Raw genomic sequence first — 20,421 nt, 5'->3', positions numbered from 1 at the left:
CTAGCTTGGGACCTATTGCTATGAGGTGGTTCAACGGCCTTAAATCGGGGTCTGTAGGTTCGTCCGGGGAGCTTACTAGAGCATTTGCTTCACAGTTTATCACGTGTAGCAGAGTGCCTCGGCCATTGGACTCGCTGTTATCCATGACCATGAGGGAAGGGGAGACATTGAAAGCATATTCCGACTGGTACTGGGAGATGTTTAACGAGATAGATGGTGATTTTGATGAGGTGGCGCTCAATACCTTTAAGGTAGGTCTTCCTACTGATCACGATTTGAGGAAGTCCTTGACCAAAAAGCCTGTCCGCAGCGTACATCGCCTCATGGATCGAATTAATGAATACAAAAGGGTAGAGGAGGACCAGCAGCAAGGAAAGGGTAAGGATAAGGTTATCCCGCAGGAGAAAAGGGATTTCAGGTCGGACAGATACCACAACAACAAGCCGATGAGAGATTACATCGGGCAATCCGGCTCGGCAGCATCTCAGGCCGTGAACACTGTGTTCCGAGAACCAGTACACCAATTACTGGAGAAAGTTCGTAAGGAGCCCTTCTTCAGGTGGCCTAGTAAGATGGCAGGAGACCTCTTTTGTCAGTACCATCAGGACGTGGGCCATACTACCGAGAATTATCGGACTCTTTGGAACTACTTGGAGCAGCTTGTCAGTGAAGGAAAACTGAAGCAGCACCTGTGTCAACCTAATGGGCAGAACAGTCAATCCGGCTTAAACAATCAGAAGAATAATCCATCTCGGCCGGCATTGGGAACAATTAACGTTATCTTCGCTGCACCTGGTAGGACCGACTCAGGTCCCACTAGGGTGATGGCGGTTTCCTATTCTCAGGCCGAAGAGGCGGGCTGCAGGCCGAAGAGGTTGAAGGTGACTTTACCTGTCTTGGGATTTTCAGAGGAGGATAAGGTTGGTACCATTCAACCCCATGACGATGCTCTTGTGGTCACCCTCAGGATAGGGAATTATGATGTAAAGAGGGTGATGATTGATCAGGACAGCGGTGCAGATATCATGTACCCTGATTTATTTAAGGGGCTAAGGTTGAAGCTGGAAGATCTTACTCCTTATGACTCGCCACTCATAAGCTTTGAAGGAAAGGCCGTTGTGCCAAAGGGACAGATTCGTTTGCCCGTTCAATCCGGCTCAAAAACAGTTGAGGTGGATTTCATTGTGGTTGACGCGTACTCCCCATATACAGCCATCCTCGCCAGGCCATGGCTGCACGCTCTGGGAGCCGTCTCCTCTACCTTGCATGTTAAGGTAAAGTTCCCCTCTGGGGAATATGTTGAAGAGATTCTCGGCAGCCAATCGGTGGCCAGGCAATGCATATCGGCCGCAGTGCTTCGTCAGACAAAAGCCGAGTTATCGGCTTTGTTCATCCAAGACTCATAGCAATTAACAGCTCCGGATGCACCTGGAGCGGTGACAGGAGAGGAGGCTGTTTGTGAGGAGTTAGAGAAGTTTTTGATAGCGGATGACCCGGAGAGGTTCTTCCAAGTCGGCATACGTTTGCCGCACCAGGAGAAGATGAAGTTGTTGGAATTTCTGAAAGGTAATATTGATGTTTTTGCGTGGGACCCTTATGAGGCTCCAGGCGTAGATCCGAGCTTCATTTGTCATCATTTAAATGTCAACCCCGCCATTGTTCCGAGAAGGCAGCCACCTCGGCGTTCTTCCAAAAAACATTCCGAGGCTGTCAAGGAGGAGGTGCTCAAACTTAAGAGGGCTGGGGCTATTAAAGAAGTTTTCTACCCCGAATGGTTGGCGCATACGGTTGTGGTGAAAAAGAAAAATGGAACGTGGAGAGTATGTGTGGACTTCACGGATTTGAACAAGGCTTGCCCCAAGGATTCATTCCCAATGCCGTGTATTGATCAGCTTGTGGACGCCACTGTCGGACATCCTCATATGAGTTTTTTGGATGCCTTCCAGGGTTACCATCAGATTCCATTGGCATCGGAGGATCAAGAGAAGACTGCTTTCATTACTCCAACAGGGAACTACCACTATAAGGTCATGCCGTTTGGGTTGAAGAACGCTGGGGCTACCTACCAAAGAATGATGATCAGAATGTTCGAACAGCAACTAGGGAAGACCATTGAGGTATATGTGGATGATATGGTGGTGAAGAGTAAAATGATACCTTCATAAGTGAAAAATCTGGCCGACACCTTCCAGGTGCTAAGAAAGTACAGGTTGCGCCTGAACGCCTCCAAGTGCTCTTTTGGCATGGGATCTGGAAAGTTCTTGGGATATATGATTACTCATAGAGGCATAGAGGTAAACCCAGTGCAGGTCAGGGCTATTCAGGATTTGCAGCCGCCTCGGAACCCAAAAGAAATCCAGAAATTGACCGGAATGATTGTCGCACTGAGCAGATTTATCTCTCGGTCAGCTGACCGATGCCGTCCTTTCTTCCAATTGTTGAATAAATGGAAAGGGTTTCAATGGATCGAGGACTGCGTGTTAGCCTTCCAACAGCTTAAGCAATATCTTTCTCGGCCACCCATTTTGTCTCGCCCCGAGGCGGACGAGGTCTTGTTTGCTTATCTAGCAGTGGCCGTCCACGCGGTCAGCCGGGTCCTCATAAGGGATGAAAGCGGGGTGCAAAGACCGGTCTACTACGTTAGTAAGTCTTTGAATGAGGCTGAAGTGCGCTATCTACTCTTGGAGAAAGCACTTCTAGCCATAGTTTATGCTACGCGGAAACTTCCTTATTATTTCCAGTCCCACACTGTGGTGGTTCTGACTCAATTGCCTCTCAAGGCGGTGTTACGCAGCACCGATTACTCTGGTAGGGTGGCAAAGTGGGGAACCATTTTGGGAGCCTTTGACGTTAAATACAGGCCTCGCACCTCGGTGAAGGGCCAGGTCCTTGCTAACTTGGTGGCAGAATTTACCGAACCATTGCTAGAAGAAACTCTGAAAGAAGCACACATGGATGAAAAATCAGTTGGTGTGATCACAGCCGCAGCACCTCTGACTTGGAAAGTGTATGTGGATGGGGCAGCTAATCAGAGAGGGTCTGGTATCGGACTTGTCCTGATATCCCCCGAGGGAATTGTCTTCAAAAAATCTCTGAGGCTGTCGTTCTCGGCTACTAATAATGAGGCCGAGTACGAAGCAGTCTTGGTGGGCATGAACATGGTACATAGGATGGGTGGAAAGGAAGTCCATGCGTTCTCGGACTCCCAGTTAGTGGTCGGCCAGGTCATGGGGACATGGAGGCTAGGGACCCAAGAATGCAAGAATATTTGGCCCAGGTCAAGTGTCAGCAAGCTAAATTCGATTCCTTTGTCTTGTCTCACATCTCTAGGAGTGGAAACACCCATGCAGATTCTTTGGCCATGTTAGCAACGTCTTCGGCTCAGGGTTTGCCCAGGATTATCCTTGTGGAGAATTTGCTAGAGCCAACTCTTATCACTGTCAACGCAGCTCGCATCCATCTGATAAGGCCTGGACCTAATTGGATTGACCCGGTCGTATCTTTTCTTAAGAACGATATCCTTCCTAAAGACAAGTTTGAAGCAGATAAGATACGTCGAAAGGCGCCACGTTTCTGGTTATCCGAGGACCAGAAACTGTATAAACGATCCTTCTCAGGACCGTACTTGTTGTGTGTGCACCCTGAATCAACGGAAGCACTTCTGGAAGAGCTGCATGAAGGGATTTGTGGGAGCCACACCGGGGGAAGATCTTTAGCCCACAGAGCTCTGACTCAGGGTTATTGGTGGCCCAATATGCAGAGGGAGGCTCAGGATTATGCTCGAAAATGTGATCAATGCCAGAGGTTCGCCCCTAATATTCATCAACCTAGAGGGGTTCTCAACCCTCTCTCCAGTCCTTGGCCTTTCGCACAATGGAGATTGGACATAGTGGGGCCATTTTCGAGGGCCGCAGGAAACAAAAGATGGCTTCTCGTGGGGACAGACTACTTCACTAAATGGGTTGAGGCCGAGCCCTTAGCAAATATCAGAGACGTTGATTCCAAGAAGTTTGTTTGAAAAAACATCGTCACTAGATTCGGTATACCACACACACTTATCTCGGACAATGGCGTTCAATTCGACAGCAAGGCTTTTAGGAAATATTGTGGTGATATGGGTATCATAAATAGATACTCCACCCCAGCTTATCCTCAGGGAAATGGGCAAGCCGAGGCCGTTAACAAGGTCATAGTCAGTGGGCTTAAGAAAAGGTTGGACGATGCGAAAGGCAAATGGGTAGAAGAACTCCCACATGTTCTGTGGACGTATCGGACTACACCGCGCAGGTCCACGGGAGAAACGCCATTCTCTATGACTTATGGAGCCGAGGCGGTGATACCTCTGGAATCTGGTTTTCCCACCCTGAAGATGAATTCTTTTAGCCCGAAGAATAACAATGGCCTCCTGGAGAAAGGTCTTGATTTAGTTAAGGAACGGCGCGAGGCAGCTATGGTCCAAATGGCTTATTATCAACAGAAGCTTAAACGGGGATATGATGCCCACGTGAAGCTAAGGCCACTCGCACCTGGGAATCTTGTACTAAGAAAAGTTGTGGGCACTTCTAAGAACCCAGCTTGGGGTAAGCTAGGACCGAATTGGGAAGGCCCTTATCGCATTGTTTCAGTAGCAGGCATAGGGTAGTATCGGCTAGCTGACCTAGATGAAAGAATTGTACCACGCCCATGGAATGTAAATAACCTTCGAAGGTATTATTATTAATAAAGTGTGCTTTTCTTAGTTAACAGTTCAAAGTTATAAATATCTCAGGGGCTTACAGTTACTATTCTTAAGTGTCAAACAGAAACTTGGTTAAGTATGGTCCTCGGACCATAAACCTTGTGGAAATTGATATCTTGTCATTTGTTAAACAGAACCTTAGTTATGCCGAGTCCTCAGACCTCCTACTTTGGGGAAATTAACATTTGAAGTTACTATTCTTAAGTGTTAAACAAAAACTTGGTTAAGTATGGTCCTCGGACCACAAACCTTATGGAAATTGATATCTTGTCATTTGCTAAACAGAACCTTAGTTATGCCGGGTCCTCGAACCTCCTACTTTGGGGAAATTAACATTTGAAGTTACTATTCTTAAGTGTCAAACATAAACTTGGTTAAGTATGGTCCTCGGACCACAAACCTTGTGGAAATTGATATCTTGTCATTTGTTAAACAGAACCTTAGTTATGCCGGGTCCTCGGACCTCCTACTTTGGGGAAATTAACATTTGAAGTTACTATTCTTAAGTGTCAAACAGAAACTTGGTTAAGTATGGTCCTCGGACCACAAACCTTGTGAAAATTGATATCTTGTCATTTGTTAATTAGAACCTTAGTTATGCCGGGTTCTCGGACCTCCTACTTTGGGGAAATTAACATTTGAAATTACTATTCTTAAGTGTCAAACAGAAACTTGGTTAAGTATGGTTCTCAGACCACAAACCTTGTGAAAATTGATATCTTCTCATTTGTTAAACAGCACCTTAGTCACTGTTCTTATTCTTATCACACGCTTTGTGGAAATCAGTATCTTACCATTCATTAACTTAGGTCTTAAGTTCTATATCTTTAAGTGTTAAACAAATTTTTGTAAGGAATGACCCTCAGACCTTACATCCTACTGAAAATAATACCTCAGATTACAAAAGTTAACCATCATATGAGTTTTTTTTAACTAAGGCATTGTTTAATATCCAAACTAAGTTAATCTCTGTCAGATTCTTAAATATTCTACTTTGCAAAGCAAATATGCGCATGGCTGTGTGGAGGTTATAATTGTGCAACTCCTGGAGTTAGATTTGTTTATTCTGTTCTTCCTTTAACTATGTATTAGTGAGAACTTTCATGACAAGCACAAAAAGAATAAAGTAAAACAAATACAACATGAGTGAAAGTTGAATAAAATTGTTCTTCATTAATTATATACATCATCAAAAAAAGGGGGAGTACATGAAAGTCCTATGCTAGGCCCTAAGCTTGGGGAGGGGGGTCTTGGAGGGAGCTGCTGCCAGCCTCAGTGCTCTTCAGTTCCAGCTCAAAGGTAGACAAAACTTGCTTCCCTTTGTCTGTTGAAGGAACGAGGGGCTCCACGTTCGGAATTTGCTCCTTCTCGGCACCGCCACGCTCGTCCTTCTCTTTATGGGAACCTTCAGGTTCTGTAGGATCAGAACCAGTTCTTGCACCACAGGAGGAAGGGCAGGGGAGGCAACAACAGGAGGGTCTTCTATCTCCTGTATGTCTAGGGGAAGCCAAATGTTCTCGGGCTTTCTCAGCTCGGAAGCTTGAGGAATCCCTGCTGCATTCATGGCCTCTCCCCAAACCTGTTGACAGTACTCTCGGCACAAGGCCGCAAAGGCTTCTGTCAACAGTTCTTGCGTTGCATTTACTCCCTCCTGATAGCTGGCCTTCTTCGCGGCCTCCAGTGCGTGCTTGTGGGCGCGAGCCTCCTCCTTCGCCCGTGTAAGCTCCTTCTCCAAATCAGAGCGTGCCCGTTGGGCTTGAGAGAGCTCGTCTTCCTTTTAGTGAAGAAGCTTACGTTGCCCCTCCACTTGGTTTTCCATCGTCTTTAAGCTGGCCTCGGCACCATCCTTCTCTCTTTTTAAATCGGCCAGCTGCGATGTGATCTTCCCATTCTCTGCTAGGACCTGGCCTAGGGACCTTTCTGCCTCTTGCCGTAGCTCTTGCTCCATCCTAGCACGCTTCCGAGAATCCTCCACGAACTTCTCGGCCGCGAAAACTTCTTGGATGGCCTGCAAAAAATGTCAAGAGGTTAAATATGGTAAAGTGTTTACAAATGAATCTAGAGTACAAGTGTGAGGTGGAACTTACCAGAGCTAAATCCCTTTTTAATGAAAGGAACAACTGAGGCTGGCCCATCTTCTCCAAGGTTTCCATGTCCTTGGGCAGCAGAAGAGGACGCTCCAACGCCTTGGCCAAGTGGTGGGCGTGGCCTTGTTGGATTGCCCTAATACTGGAGTGGCAGGAGATTGGTGCGCCGTCCAGTCTTAAGTCAGGAGACCAGGTAGCCGGTGCTCGGCGCACTTCGGCCATGTCTCTGATCTCCCCACTCTCGATTAAGCGAGCCCGACCTTTGCCCTTGTCCAGCTTCTGCTACTAAGCTGGTTGTGGTTGTTGTCGTGGCTTCTTTTGTTTTTCGCCACCAGTCTCCTCAGCCTCCCCCTTTCTTTTCTTTTTAGGCTCATCAGCTGGAAGTTTGGGTTCGGCTGGAGGAGAGGGAGGTGGCAAAGATGGAAGAGCTTGGGACCCTCCCGCCCTCTTCTGAGCAACTTTCTCGCCTCTCTTGGTTAGAAGGCCTTGAAGCTTGTCCATGTCCTCCTCGGAGTCATCTTCTGGGTGGGCAACAATGAACCCTGCAATTCCGGAGGCCTCGGCGGGCTCTTCTTCCTCGTCAGAGAGTATGACGAATTGGTTTCCTCGGGGTCTTTCGACGTCCTCGAGCTGAAACTTATCTATTTCGTCGTCTAATGTGTGCGAAGAGGACACTTGCTCCTCCGGGACAGCAGTTGCTTGGGAGTGTGTCGAGAGGGGGATCGCCGCAATAGGACGACTGTACAGAATGGTGTTGGGGTCGTCAGGAATGTCGTGTTCGGCTAAGAAGTGCGGTCTGGCTACGTGGATCCTTCTTCGCCTCTGGTCACCCGCAACGATGGCGTTCTCAATCTCCTGGAAGTCCGAGAAGATAGGGTCGTACCCTAATATCAAATGAGTCGCCCTAAGTTGTAAGTCTTCACTCACGAACACCTCTGAGTGTAGCGCTCGGTTCAGATCCGCGACGTTACAATGGCTCAAGCGAGGGCGCACGTGTTGTTTATCTGCAAGGAAAGACACCAAAACAGACAAACATGGTTAGATTTGTGGGACGTGTAATAAACTAAAGTTAGACGCTTAAGTAAATGCAAATGCACATTTTTAGATGTTAGGTGGAGTTATGGGGTGGGAAGTTAGATCCTAAGGAGTCGCACCTGGATCTCCCCACTCAACTGGGCAGTGGAGGCCGTCGTGCCAGTTGCCTGAGACGATGAGGTAGTCGTCCTTCATGCCTTTATTGGACTTGGGCAGACTGGAGATCAACCTAACTACGCTAGAGCGGGATTTGATATAATAGCCTACCCTAGTGAGTTTGTGGCATTCGTACATAAAGGCAACGTCATGCCAGGTAAGGTTCAGACCCATCTGCTCATTTAGAGCATCGATGCTTCCTAAGACTCTAAAGACGTCGGGAGCACACTGGTCAGGACACAACCGGTGGTTGCGGAGGTATTCCTTGGTCACGCTTCTCATGGGGAGGGTCATCCCACCTTCTATGAAGGCAACCATGGGGATGATAACCTCTTCCGTTTTCCTAGACCCAGCTACGGCTTCCGCCGGACAGTATCTTAAACCTACGTCGCTGGGAATGTGGTATTTGGCTCTGAAACCTTCCATCCCAGCGGCGGTGTCAACTAAACACTTAAATCTACCCATTAGGAAGGGACGAAAGACTAAGTTTTAAGAGGGAGAACGGTTAAAATGGGAGCCGAGGACAAGATCCGAGGAGAATGGAGTAAAGAAAAAGAATAGGAACTTACAAGTTTGAAGTTGTGCGAGTTTCCACGGATTTCTACAGAGAAAAGGTGATTACTGATGTTTTGATGGGATTAGCCTCTGAAGAAATAAATGAAGGCGCAGGTTCCCAAAGCGTCACGACGAGCGGGAAGCGGTCTCGAAATTGTATTCGTCCCGCCCAAATTTTCAGGAGGTAACAAGGGCCGTTGGATGCTCATCTCACCATTGAACGTGGGGGACAAGGTGTAACTTACGGTAATAAATGCGTGCGTTTTCGAAAATAAAACCGCCAAGTGGCATCCTCTGGAACGCGAAACGATCTCCACACGCGTAGTTTATTTACAAAACGTGTGGGGTAAGTTCTCGTTGGATCAAAACCCTATTTTTCTCCTCAGATGCTGAAAAATAGAGTTTTGAGGGGCTATTGTGGGGAGTAAAGGGACCCAAGCGGGCATTTGGGCCCTTGGGCTCTAGCAAGGAGGGCTGATCTGTTCTTGGGCTAAGAATTTGTTAGTACTGCGGATCGGCCCATACGCCGAGAGTCCGAGGACACATCCGAGGGTGAGTTTCTCCTCGGACAGACCCAAGAAAACTCGTAGATTCAGTACGAAGGTCAAGGCAGAACTCTGGAAAGATTGTTGGTTAAGAGGGGGAAGCCCTGAACCTTCTAGATACACCAATGTTAGAAAAGTATCATGGGCCAAGGCTGCCACCTCCACATTAAAGACTCTGCACCTACCTCCCTGGCCGCATTAATGGGGAAGTGACCCCTGAACAGTAGAGCTGAAACTTTTGGTCACTATTCAAAGGCACTAAAGGAAGAAATATCTAGGGGGGAGGGAGTTTGAGCAACACGTGGATAAAGTGTCAGGAAATGAAGTATTTAAGGGGGGTGAAGGCCAAAGAAAAGGGGATCGGTCGGTAACTAAGAAAGAAATTAAGAATTGTAATCTTTAAGAAAGAAAGAGAAATAATACAGAAGTAATCCTCAGCTCACGTCCGAGGAGGTCCACCTGCAATTATCATTCATTGTTTACAAGTGTTTGCACCCTATAGCCCGTTATCAAGTTCTCAGTACTTTTAATCTAGATTTCAAGCCCACACTCTACAAATTTCATTGTTTAAGGCTCATTGGGCCTGAGCCCATAATAATCTTTGGGTCCAGGTGCAATTGTGCACTTACAATTATATATATATAGATAACTTGGCACAAAAATTAAAAATTAGATGAGACATATGACGTACAATTGGACTACAATTGAAATTCAATTTAGATTCTAATTTAATTTTCTATGAGTTTTGGCTTTTAATATATATATATATATATATATATATATGTGTGTGTGTGTGTGTGTGTGTGTGTGTGTGTGTGTGTGTGTGTTTGTATTGATTTGGCCATACAAAATTTAAAAAATGTGTGACTATTGGTCAAAAAGCTATATATATATATATATATATATATATATATATATATATATATATATAGATATATGTGTGTGTATTGATTTGGCCATATATATATATATATATATATATATATATATATGTGTGTGTGTGTGTGTATTGATTTGGCCATACAAAATTTAAAAAATGTGTGACTATTGGTCAAAAAGCATTATTCTTGGTTGGAGGGTGTGACTTTTGGATGAAAAAGAGTAATGTGGCAAACGTAAGCTAGAGTGAATAATTTTTCAGTCTCTCCTCTCTCTTTTTTTTCTCTATTTATTTTAAGTTGAAATCTAGGATTTTGATAGAAGTAAGAAATTGATTATTCTTTTTTTTTTTACTGCAAAATTGATTATTCAAATACTTTGTTTAGTTCTTTTTATATTTGTTTGGAGATAGAAAAATCAAAGTAAGGGAATTTTATAGTCTCTAAATAATATAAATAAATAAAAAGAAAATACTAACGAATGTCTTTAAAGTAATGGTTAACAATCTATTTAAAGAAAGCTTTTACAGAAAAAGAAAAAAAAAATAATATTTTGACAACTTTTTTCATTTGCTACAAAAGTAATGTCAAAATTTTCCTAAAATAAATTATTAACCATTACCATAAAGACACATGTTAGCATAACCCATAAATAAAATATACAATTACTTAGAAAAGTTCAAGAGTCATAAACTAGTCTACAATCTACATATGGGAAGTCAGTGATAACCTCAAGAAGTTTCACCAACGCAATATTTACTAGCCTTCTCTCAAGGCTTGAATCCCCCTAACTCTCGACCTCTTTTCGATTTTTATTATTGATTCATATTAATTTTATGAATGGTTTAATTCATTTGCGTGTTTGTTTAACCCATCTCACTTTTTGATATCACGTAGGAATTGAGTTGTTCTGAATTTTATAATTTAAAGCCTTCTGGTTTTTAAGTAATATGATTTTGTGCAATTTGATACAAAAGAATTTCCTTTGCCATGGGCGTTATAGCTTTAATAGGATTTTCAGCATCACTCCATTTTGTTATAGCTTTAGAATCCAAGCATGTCCAAATTTGTGACCATTTGTATACAAAAACAGTAATTATTCCCTCATAACTCGTTAATATACACTCCATATGTACAATATTTAAAATTTTATGCGCGATATCCACATTTTTTTATTTATTGATATCAACATTTTATACATGATGGTGATGTGTTATCAATGCTCATATAACAAATCTTGCAGTTCGCCCATCACCATCTTTCACATATTGTATTACGCATTGCCTACCTAAAATGCTTGTGTAGGGCTTTTGAGTCAAAATATCAAATAGTAACTCGTTAATATACCCTTCATACAAAATATCTAAAATTTAATGCATGATATCCACATTTTTTATTTTTTTATTGATGTCAACATATTTTTTAAAGTACATGGTGTATCACTTAGCAAGAATTGTGAATTTTGCACCAGACACCAACATTGCTATGCTAAAAGTACCAAGTTAAACAAACCCAACTATATCTGTCAATCAGGTGTCGATTTATGCAAAAGAAATTGAATTTTCACTTCCCAAACATAAAATCATAAAAAATGGTGCTCCCTGTCTCACCATCTTCTTCACTATCACTACCCATTTTATCTTCTTCCACTCATCATATCCTCCCAGCTTCTGATCCTCCATACAAACTCCTCCAATCCCACCCATCTCTTCACCTCCTTGCCAAATGCAAAAGCCTCCGAGACCTCAAGCAAGTTCACTCTCAAATCATCAAGACTGGTCTTCACAACACCCACTTCGCGCTAAGCAAGCTCATCGAGTTTTGCGCCATCGCACCCTATGGAGACCTCGCTTACGCGTTGTTACTCTTTGAATCCGTTGAAGAACCCAACCGCTTCATTTGGAACAACATTATACGTGGCTACTCGTTGAGTTCGAACCCGATAGTAGCTTTGGAGTTATACGTACGTATGATTCTATGTGGGACTGAGCCGAATTCTTATACTTTCCCTTTTCTTTTAAAGTCTTGTGCGAAAATAGGGGCTACCCATGAAGGGAAACAGATCCATGCACATGTTGTGAAGCTTGGGCTTGAGAATGATGCCTTTGTGCACACTTCGCTTATAAATATGTATGCGCAAAATGGTGAATTGGGTAATGCACGTTTGGTGTTTGATAAAAGTACTCTAAGAGATGCGGTGTCGTTTACAGCCTTGATTACTGGGTACGTTTCAAGGGGTTTTATGGATGATGCTCGTCGGGCTTTCGATGAAATTCCTGTGAGAGATGTGGTATCTTGGAACGCTATGATTGCGGGCTACGCACAATGTGGTCGGTTTGAAGAGGCATTGGCATTGTTTGAGGAGATGAGGAAAGTGAATGTACAACCCAATGAGAGTACCATGGTGACTGTACTTTCAGCTTGTGCTCAGTCGGGGTCGGTTGAATTGGGCAATTGGGTGCAGTCTTGGATTGAGAATAGTGGACTTGGTTTGAATCTTCGGCTTGTTAATGCACTTATTGATATGTATTCGAAGTGCGGTGATTTGGAAACAGCTCGAGGGTTATTTGATGGGTTGCACCAAAGGGATGTGATTTCTTGGAATGTTATGATAGGTGGTTATACGCATATGAGCTGCTATAAAGAAGCATTGACGCTCTTTCAGCTAATGCTAAGATCGAATGTTGAGCCCAATGATGTGACCCTTTTAGGTGTTCTTTCAGCTTGTGCTTACTTGGGTGCTCTTGACCTTGGTAAATGGATTCATGCGTATGTAGATAAGAACTTTCAACATATGACTAATAACTCTCTTTGGACAAGTCTAATTGACATGTATGCTAAGTGTGGAAATATAGATGCAGCAGAACAAGTCTTTAATAATATGAATCTTAAAAGCTTGGCTTCCTGGAATGCAATGATATCTGGGTTAGCCATGCATGGGCACCCAGATAAGGCTATTCAGCTTTTTGAAGAAATGGCTAATGAAGGAATCAAACCAGATGATATCACATTTGTTGGTTTATTATCTGCTTGTACACATGCCGGTTTGCCAGAACTTGGACGCCAATATTTTAGTTCAATGATTCATGATTTCAACATTTCACCAAAACTGCACCACTATGGATGCATGATAGATCTTCTAGGTCGAGCTGGGATGTTTGATGAAGCAGAGACCCTAATGAAGAATATGGAAATGAAGCCTGATGGGGCAATCTGGAGTTCTCTTCTAGGAGCTTGTAGAGTTCATAAACGTGTCGAACTTGGTGAATATGTCGCTGAGCATCTCTTTGAATTGGAGCCTATTAACCCTGGGGCTTATGTGCTTTTGTCAAACATATATGCAGGAGCTGGTAGATGGGATGATGTAGCTAGGATTCGAAACAGGCTAACTAATATGGGAATGAAGAAAGTTCCTGGATGTACCTCAATTGAGGTGGATGGAGTTGTTCATGAGTTTGTTGTTAGTGACAAAGTGCATCCCTTGAGAAAAGATGTCTACAAAATGTTGGGCGAAATAGATAGGCTTTTGGAGATGGCTGGGTTTGTGCCCGATACCTCCGAGGTGCTTCGTGACATTGACGAGGAGTGGAAGGAAGGAGCCTTGAGTCATCATAGTGAGAAGTTGGCCATTGCTTTTGGTTTAATCAGTACAAAACCAGGGACAACAATCAGAATTGTTAAGAATCTTCGTGTATGTGGAAATTGTCATTCGGCTACAAAGCTAATATCTAAGATCTTCAATAGGGAGATTATTGCAAGAGATAAGAACCGTTTCCACCATTTTAAAGACGGTTTTTGCTCATGTAAAGATTATTGGTAAAATGATGTAACTTGAATGAAATAACATATGTAAATACATCAATTTGATTTAATACGGAAGATAATTTGCATTCATGTAAGCTGATCTTTGAACATACTGCTCTTGTGCTCTTAGAATGGAAACGTAAACCCATCTTTATTTATCTATCAGGATCAGATGGTATGTTTACATAATAATTGGTTTTAAAGCCCAATAACATATATAACTAAAGCCAAGCTAGTGATTCCATATTATGCGTCATTGTTAGAGATTTGCCCAAAGGAATTCCTCCTAGCAGTTGCCAAAACGGTCTTGTCAGCCACAATGAAATATGCCGCTCCTGCCACTGCCATCATTAACAATTTCCATCAACAAAGTGATATTCAATTATTAATAGTGACAATGATAATAATTACGAACACAATAATATGATGATCATGAATGATTGTAACCTGTGCTGATTATGAGCGCTTGTGCAGTGTGATTGAGATTAGCCCTTGCCCAAGGCAGCATCCTCACACTAGCCATCTGCATATAAAGCTAAATGTGAGTAAAGAAAAGGCTACAAAAGAGGAAATCATTGAGGGGTTACTAGTTATAATTTATCATTATTGATCATTGAGGGGTTACTAGAAATTAAGAAATAGATTCCTAGAAGGACAGTTTCATCAATGGTTAGTACTTGTAAAATAATGAAAAAAAAAATATGTAAATATTTTCAGATTGAGGCAATTGTGAGAAAAATGACTTACAGTTGGGATGGCAGTGGCAATAGTAGCAACAACGGCTGCCTTAGCTCCTGCTATTACACCCTCTGCATATTCATTGGAAAAGAAAATAGGATTAGAAATAGCTTATACTATAAAATAAAAATTTGAGAAGTGCTAAAAGGTGCATTATCATATCATCTAGTAGTGTGCATAATCATTGCACCATTCCATATGGCTTTCAAAACATCAAACTCATCCTTCAAACCAGTCAAATTATCCGTCTAATAATTTCATGCAATACTCAGCTAAAGTGTCTAGAAAAAAACAATGATCTAGGATCTATGAGAATGGTCCCCCACCAAAAAAAAAGGTAACTCATCTTTATCCATTGAAAGCATGAAAAGGTCCTAGAGTGGTATTTGGAACTATGGGAGCTATGAAGTACTAAATCTTAATCACATAATTAAGACCACTTCACAATGATATCTTTGGAATTTGGATTCAACCAATGAAAGATTTACTCCACTTGAATCTCACGATGCATAAAATTATGAGATCACTCACATGACACATTCAAATCAATTTTATCCTATACATAATCTGCCATACAATAAGAGATACCCAAAAAAATAAAATATATATCAAATTTGCCCAAGGCCACAGAGCTACAACAAAAGTAAAGCAAAGATACCATGAGAACAGCGCTTGGCCATGGCCAGCTTGTTGTCAAGGGAAGCCAGGTTATTCCTCTCAAGAGGTGATTCAGCCACATTTTTTGCCATTTTAAGAGAGTAAATGAAAAATACACTAAAATGAATGAAGTTAGTAGAGAGAAAACTGAGGAGGTTATGAAGGTTTTGGATGAAAGTTTCTGGGAGAATGGCTTTGTTATTTATAAAGAGTTTGGGAGTAGTTATTGCTAAGACTCCAGATTTTCAAGTGTTGGTAGTGTTTGATGGTTTCACTTGAAGTCTCACGTTACAGTCACTTGTTTTGGCTCTTCAATGCGGTTTCTGGTATGTCGGTCGATTCTTTTATCTTTATTCCCAAAACTGCCCCGGGTTTTGTAAGTTTATTTTCAATACAAATGCCAAGCATGTTATAAAAGAAGATAAATGATATTGAATCATGTTACTTCCACGGTATTTTGAAGAATGAGGTAAAGATATTATAAATTTTATAACTTGATGTGTAATTTATTACTAAAAAATAATTCGAACGTTTGTTTAATTATTTTTTTAAATAGTACCAATCTTTTGCCAACAAAAAAAATAGTACCAATCTTATTCATTTTTAATTTGTTATGAGAGGCCGTTGTTAAAAAAATTGGTAATAACATTAGCCTTTTCTTACTCTTAAATTATGTAATTAGTTTTTAAATGGATTTTGGATTATGCTAAAGAAGTCTTAAACTAGCACTCATTCATTTTTATAATTTACTTAATTAAAATTTTGTTTTAATCATATACTTATAGGTCGGGCTTACAAGTGCCTTTAACCAAAAGCAACAGGCCATGGATCTAAGTTTGAGAATCAGCCTTTTCAAGTAAAAATTGGGGTAAGACTACCTACTTACCATACTATAATCTCTCCCAAATTCCTCAAAAGTGAGAGCTTTGTGTACTGAATACGATTTTTTTTAATATTATGCCCAATCTTTAGAAATGAACAAGAACTACACATAAAATTGTACCTTTATTGTCTTACAAGTGTCTAATTATTGAATGTTTTTTGGTAGGTGATTTTTTTCAAAGATGTAATCATTTAATAAGCTAAAATGAATATAAGGACATTACTGTAAGTGCACAATTTGTACGCGATCTGATAACTAGATGGATTCAGGCCCAAAGAGTCTTATACAATGAAATTTGTAGAGTATGAGTTTGAAATCTAGGTTAAGTATATTGGAGAGTTGATCAACAGGCTAGAATACCGCAATCTATGCAAATAATTGATAAATATGTCGAAAAACTCTCCTCGGACGTGAGCCGAAGACCACTCGTATTGCCTTTCTTTCTTTAAGCAAAAGATTACAATTTTTTAGTTTCCAAAAAAAGTCTTTTTTTTTTCTTTCCTCTCTCGTCTTCTTATAACCTTCTTTTTTTTCCCTGTTTCATCCACATGTAACACAGATTTTCCTCCTAGATACTTGTCTCATCCACCACCTTCTTGAAGTCTTCAAATAATAGCTGGAAGACTGAATATTACTATTCAAAGGTCATTTCTCCATTAATGCGGCCAGGGAGGTAGATGTAGGGCTTTTAATGCGGTGGTAGCAGCTTTTTTCCTCAGATATTTCTCACATATTCCTCTTTCTAACGAGTGCTTGGATCATGCCTTTACCCAACAGATCTTCCAAAACTCTGTCTCTAAATCCTTTAGCACGCCCCATGGCCTTTACTGGGCCCGTCCGAAGAGATACTCCTCCTCGAACAATTTCTCTGCCCCTTGCAGCGCGAACTGGCCTGTGGGTCTCGAAGATTCTGATTGAACAGACTTATACCAACAAATCAAGCCCAATGCCCAAATGTGCATTTAAGCATTTTTACCCCCACAATTACATTGTGAAAATTTTGAGAACATGATCATAATATTCAAATCCCTATTAGCCAATTCAACTCAATTAGAAAACATATCTTTATTTTAATGCTTGAGTTACAAAATTCGTATCAGGATTTTTAGAGAAATTATCAAATGTATAGACATCTGGTTTCTAGAGCTAAGAATTGTACTCTCCTTTTCTTTTCTAACAAAAGAAGGGGGCACAACTCTATTGGATGACAAAATGCTCTAATTTTATTTATTTATTTAGTTCCTATATTTCAATTTGGTTGATTTATTGTTTACTAAAGAATAAATAAAAATGAACTTTATATCCTGGTTAATTTATGGAGGTGTGTGATTTTGAGTAATATAAGGAGGGCGTTGCAGTAATTTCATCAAATGCTTATAAATGAAGGTTAAGCATAAAACAATGGGCACTGATGAATCTGCTCACATTATCCACTCGTGTTTTTAAACCTGACTCTCCCAAATCTAATAAGATTGGCATTTGATTTGATTTCTTTAATTTCATTGTCACTTTTTGAAGTCCTTTTTTCTTTTCTTGGGTAAGTAACTTTTTTTAAAGTCACACTTTTTATGAAGATTGCAAAAAAAAGCCAATGGTTTAGGACAAATCTGCCTTAAAACCATGGGTAGCCCCACATGGTACTTTGGCAAAGGTTCAATGAGATTGCAACACACGTTCTAAGCCAAGGGCTCAGATTTTTCTATCCTTGTTTGTTAATCTGCCATTAAAGACAGTAGTACAAAGCCACAAACAAACAAACATGTTTGTAACTTTGATGGGTTTCTTTAAATTTCTTCTCTTTCTTTTCAAAAGTTCACGGTTTCTCCCAAAGTTGTTGGCCTGTGCAGTGCATAGTGATGGTGGTTTGACCGTGTTTGTGTTGAACTCCCAGACTCGTAGTGTTCCTTTGGTCACTTTCATGGGGTTGCTTTGATTTTGGCTTTGGGTTTGGTTGCTTTCAAAGGCTAATATTATTGCTTCTGATTTCGGTTATGGGCCATTTTAAGGCAGTAAAATAAAAACTACTGGCACACAGATTCTGTGAATTTTTCTGCACAGGTTAAAATGCTATAGTTACTATCTTACGTCACATGCACAGCACAATTCAACAACCGCTGTTATGCAAAGTGTGTGTAATTCGTCAAGCATCACATCACTAATTATGCATTATAACCGTTCTAAAAATTTTAAAATTTATATTATACCTGTTTTTTATACATAAATATTACAAGTGGCGCCCAAATGATGATTTTCGAGGAGGGATTTCAAATATGTTTTTTTTTTTTAATTAAAAAAAAAATTGGTTACTTGAAATCATCTAATTTCATTTGTCAATTATTTAGTAGAGTATATAAAAAATTTTCATCATATATTGCCAGGCCGGCCCAAGGCCTAGGCCTAAGGCCTCCACAAACAAAAAAAAATTCTACTAAAAAAAGCCCCATCTCCATTTGTAAAATGCCCAAAAGTTTTTTAAAATATAATATTTTAAAAATAATTGGTACTTTTTTTTTTTTAAGTGTGATGCTAAAAATACCACAAATTTTACTATAGGTTTAATTGACATTTCACCAATCACATAAAAAAAAGTAATTCAAACACAAATACATTAAGCTGTTGAAATTCATTAATTATAGTCATTATCACATTATATTGTGAACATCTTGTAGCATCTTTAGTATTTTCATTTTCATTTCTAACAAGGCTTCCAAAATAAGAGACCAATAAAAATTTAAAACAATTGAAACCTTAAATTTAAAAAAAAAAAAAATGCTACCAATGTGATAAATCATCAATGAGGACTAATCTCCTCTAATAGTTTGAGAGTTTAATTTTTGTAAACTAATCTCCTACTAAGCCACACACCAAATAATATCTATCTATCTCTTTCTCTTAAAAAGAATATACAAAATTAAAATTTAGATTACAACTTTACTTAACTATGCATAGTCATTTATTCAAGTTAAAGTAAGTTTTTTTTTTTAAAAAAAATAATATTTTTTTAGTTCTTTTTGTTTAAATTTATGATTCAACAATGATATTCAATCTTCTATATGAAATTAACCTTAGTTTAGTTAGTATTATTCATCAATTTCTTTATTTACATCAAATAGTTTTAATTTAATTAGTATTATATAATATTGTTTAATTAATGTTTACATATAAAAAGGTCTCATATAAAATTTTCGCTTTAGGCTCCAAATTTTGTTGGGCCAACCATGTATATTGCTCTATGTATAAAATTTATGTAGTCAGTTGTCATCCTACAATTAGGTAGATTAACACAATATATTTTATAAATTACATGATATCATACATTTTTTAAAAATTTATATTCTACCTGTTTTGATAAACATAAATTGTATAAAAATTTATGTAATCAGTTGCCATTCTACAAATTTAGTAGATTATCACAATATATTTTATAAATAAACTTTATAAGTGGCCAAATGATGATTTTGAGGAGGGATTTCAAATATGTTTTTTTATTTAAAAAATAATTGTGAGGACCCGAAGACCCGAGAACCCAAAGATCTGAATACCCGAGGACATACTGAAAGGCATAAGGAGTAGAGAAGAATAAAAGTCACTTTCTCGAGGATGAAGTGGGATGGCTGGGCAAAGGACGAAAAGAAGATTAATGGTATATGGGGTACATGGCAAACATCTGGGTAGGGGCTGGATAACTATGAACGTTGCATTGAATGTTTTGCACCAACCATTCTGACCGCATTGAATAGGGAGTACCAGCTTTATCCGTTGCATTAATGTAGAAATGACCTGAACAGTACAAAGCACAGAGCTAAAACTTCTCTCCATTACCGACTATAAGGGAATGGACAAGTGTCAATAGAAGGGTTGGAGTAGATGGAGAGGTGTAGGGCTGAGATAGTAAGGGCAAAGGGTATAAATAAGAGAGGAGAGACACAGGAAGAAGGAGGTCAAAAAACTTTGTTGTTGCTACCCTCTCTACAAATTCATTGTTTTAGGATCTTTAGTCAAAAACCGTTGTGTTGGTTGCTAAGTCTTTTACCTGATTTTTGGTCCTTACAATAATAATTTTGTTTCTTGAAATCATCTAATTTCATTTGTCAATCATTTAATAGAGTATATAAAAATTTCATCATATATTGCTCTATGTATTTTAATAACAAAAAGTTAGTTTATACTTCTTAACATAATTTTTGTTGATATGATTTTGAAAAAAATAAAATTTTTCTTATGATACGAGTTTTGTTTGTATCTTTTTTTTTTTTAAAGAAGTACATACTCAAATTCAATTATTATGAAATTTATTGAAAAGATAAGAATTTTTTTATAAATTTTATTACGATGTTGTTAATAT

At 39.9% G+C, this 20,421-nt stretch overlaps 2 protein-coding genes across 2 annotated transcripts; one reads left to right on the top strand and one right to left on the bottom strand.

Annotated features, from left to right (window-relative positions):
- The first annotated feature begins 11,455 nt into the window (after positions 1-11,455).
- Positions 11,456-13,873, top strand: LOC142613021 (pentatricopeptide repeat-containing protein At1g08070, chloroplastic). The gene has a single exon (XM_075785202.1). It carries the CDS (start codon positions 11,586-11,588, stop codon positions 13,812-13,814), a length of 2,229 nt encoding a protein of 742 aa, XP_075641317.1. The 5' UTR covers positions 11,456-11,585; the 3' UTR covers positions 13,815-13,873.
- On the bottom strand, positions 13,857-15,484 carry LOC142613031 (early nodulin-93-like). Its single transcript, XM_075785212.1, has 4 exons — positions 15,195-15,484; positions 14,546-14,607; positions 14,246-14,321; positions 13,857-14,139 (listed from the first exon to the last, which is right to left on the bottom strand). Exons 1-4 carry the CDS (start codon positions 15,283-15,285, stop codon positions 14,045-14,047), a joined length of 324 nt encoding a protein of 107 aa, XP_075641327.1. The 5' UTR covers positions 15,286-15,484; the 3' UTR covers positions 13,857-14,044.
- Positions 15,485-20,421: the final 4,937 nt, after the last annotated feature.

The sequence above is a fragment of the Castanea sativa genome, chromosome 1 (genome assembly GCF_040712315.1).
Source record: "Castanea sativa cultivar Marrone di Chiusa Pesio chromosome 1, ASM4071231v1".
Lineage (NCBI taxonomy): Eukaryota > Viridiplantae > Streptophyta > Magnoliopsida > Fagales > Fagaceae > Castanea > Castanea sativa.
This window is presented reverse-complemented; position numbering and strand designations above follow the sequence as displayed.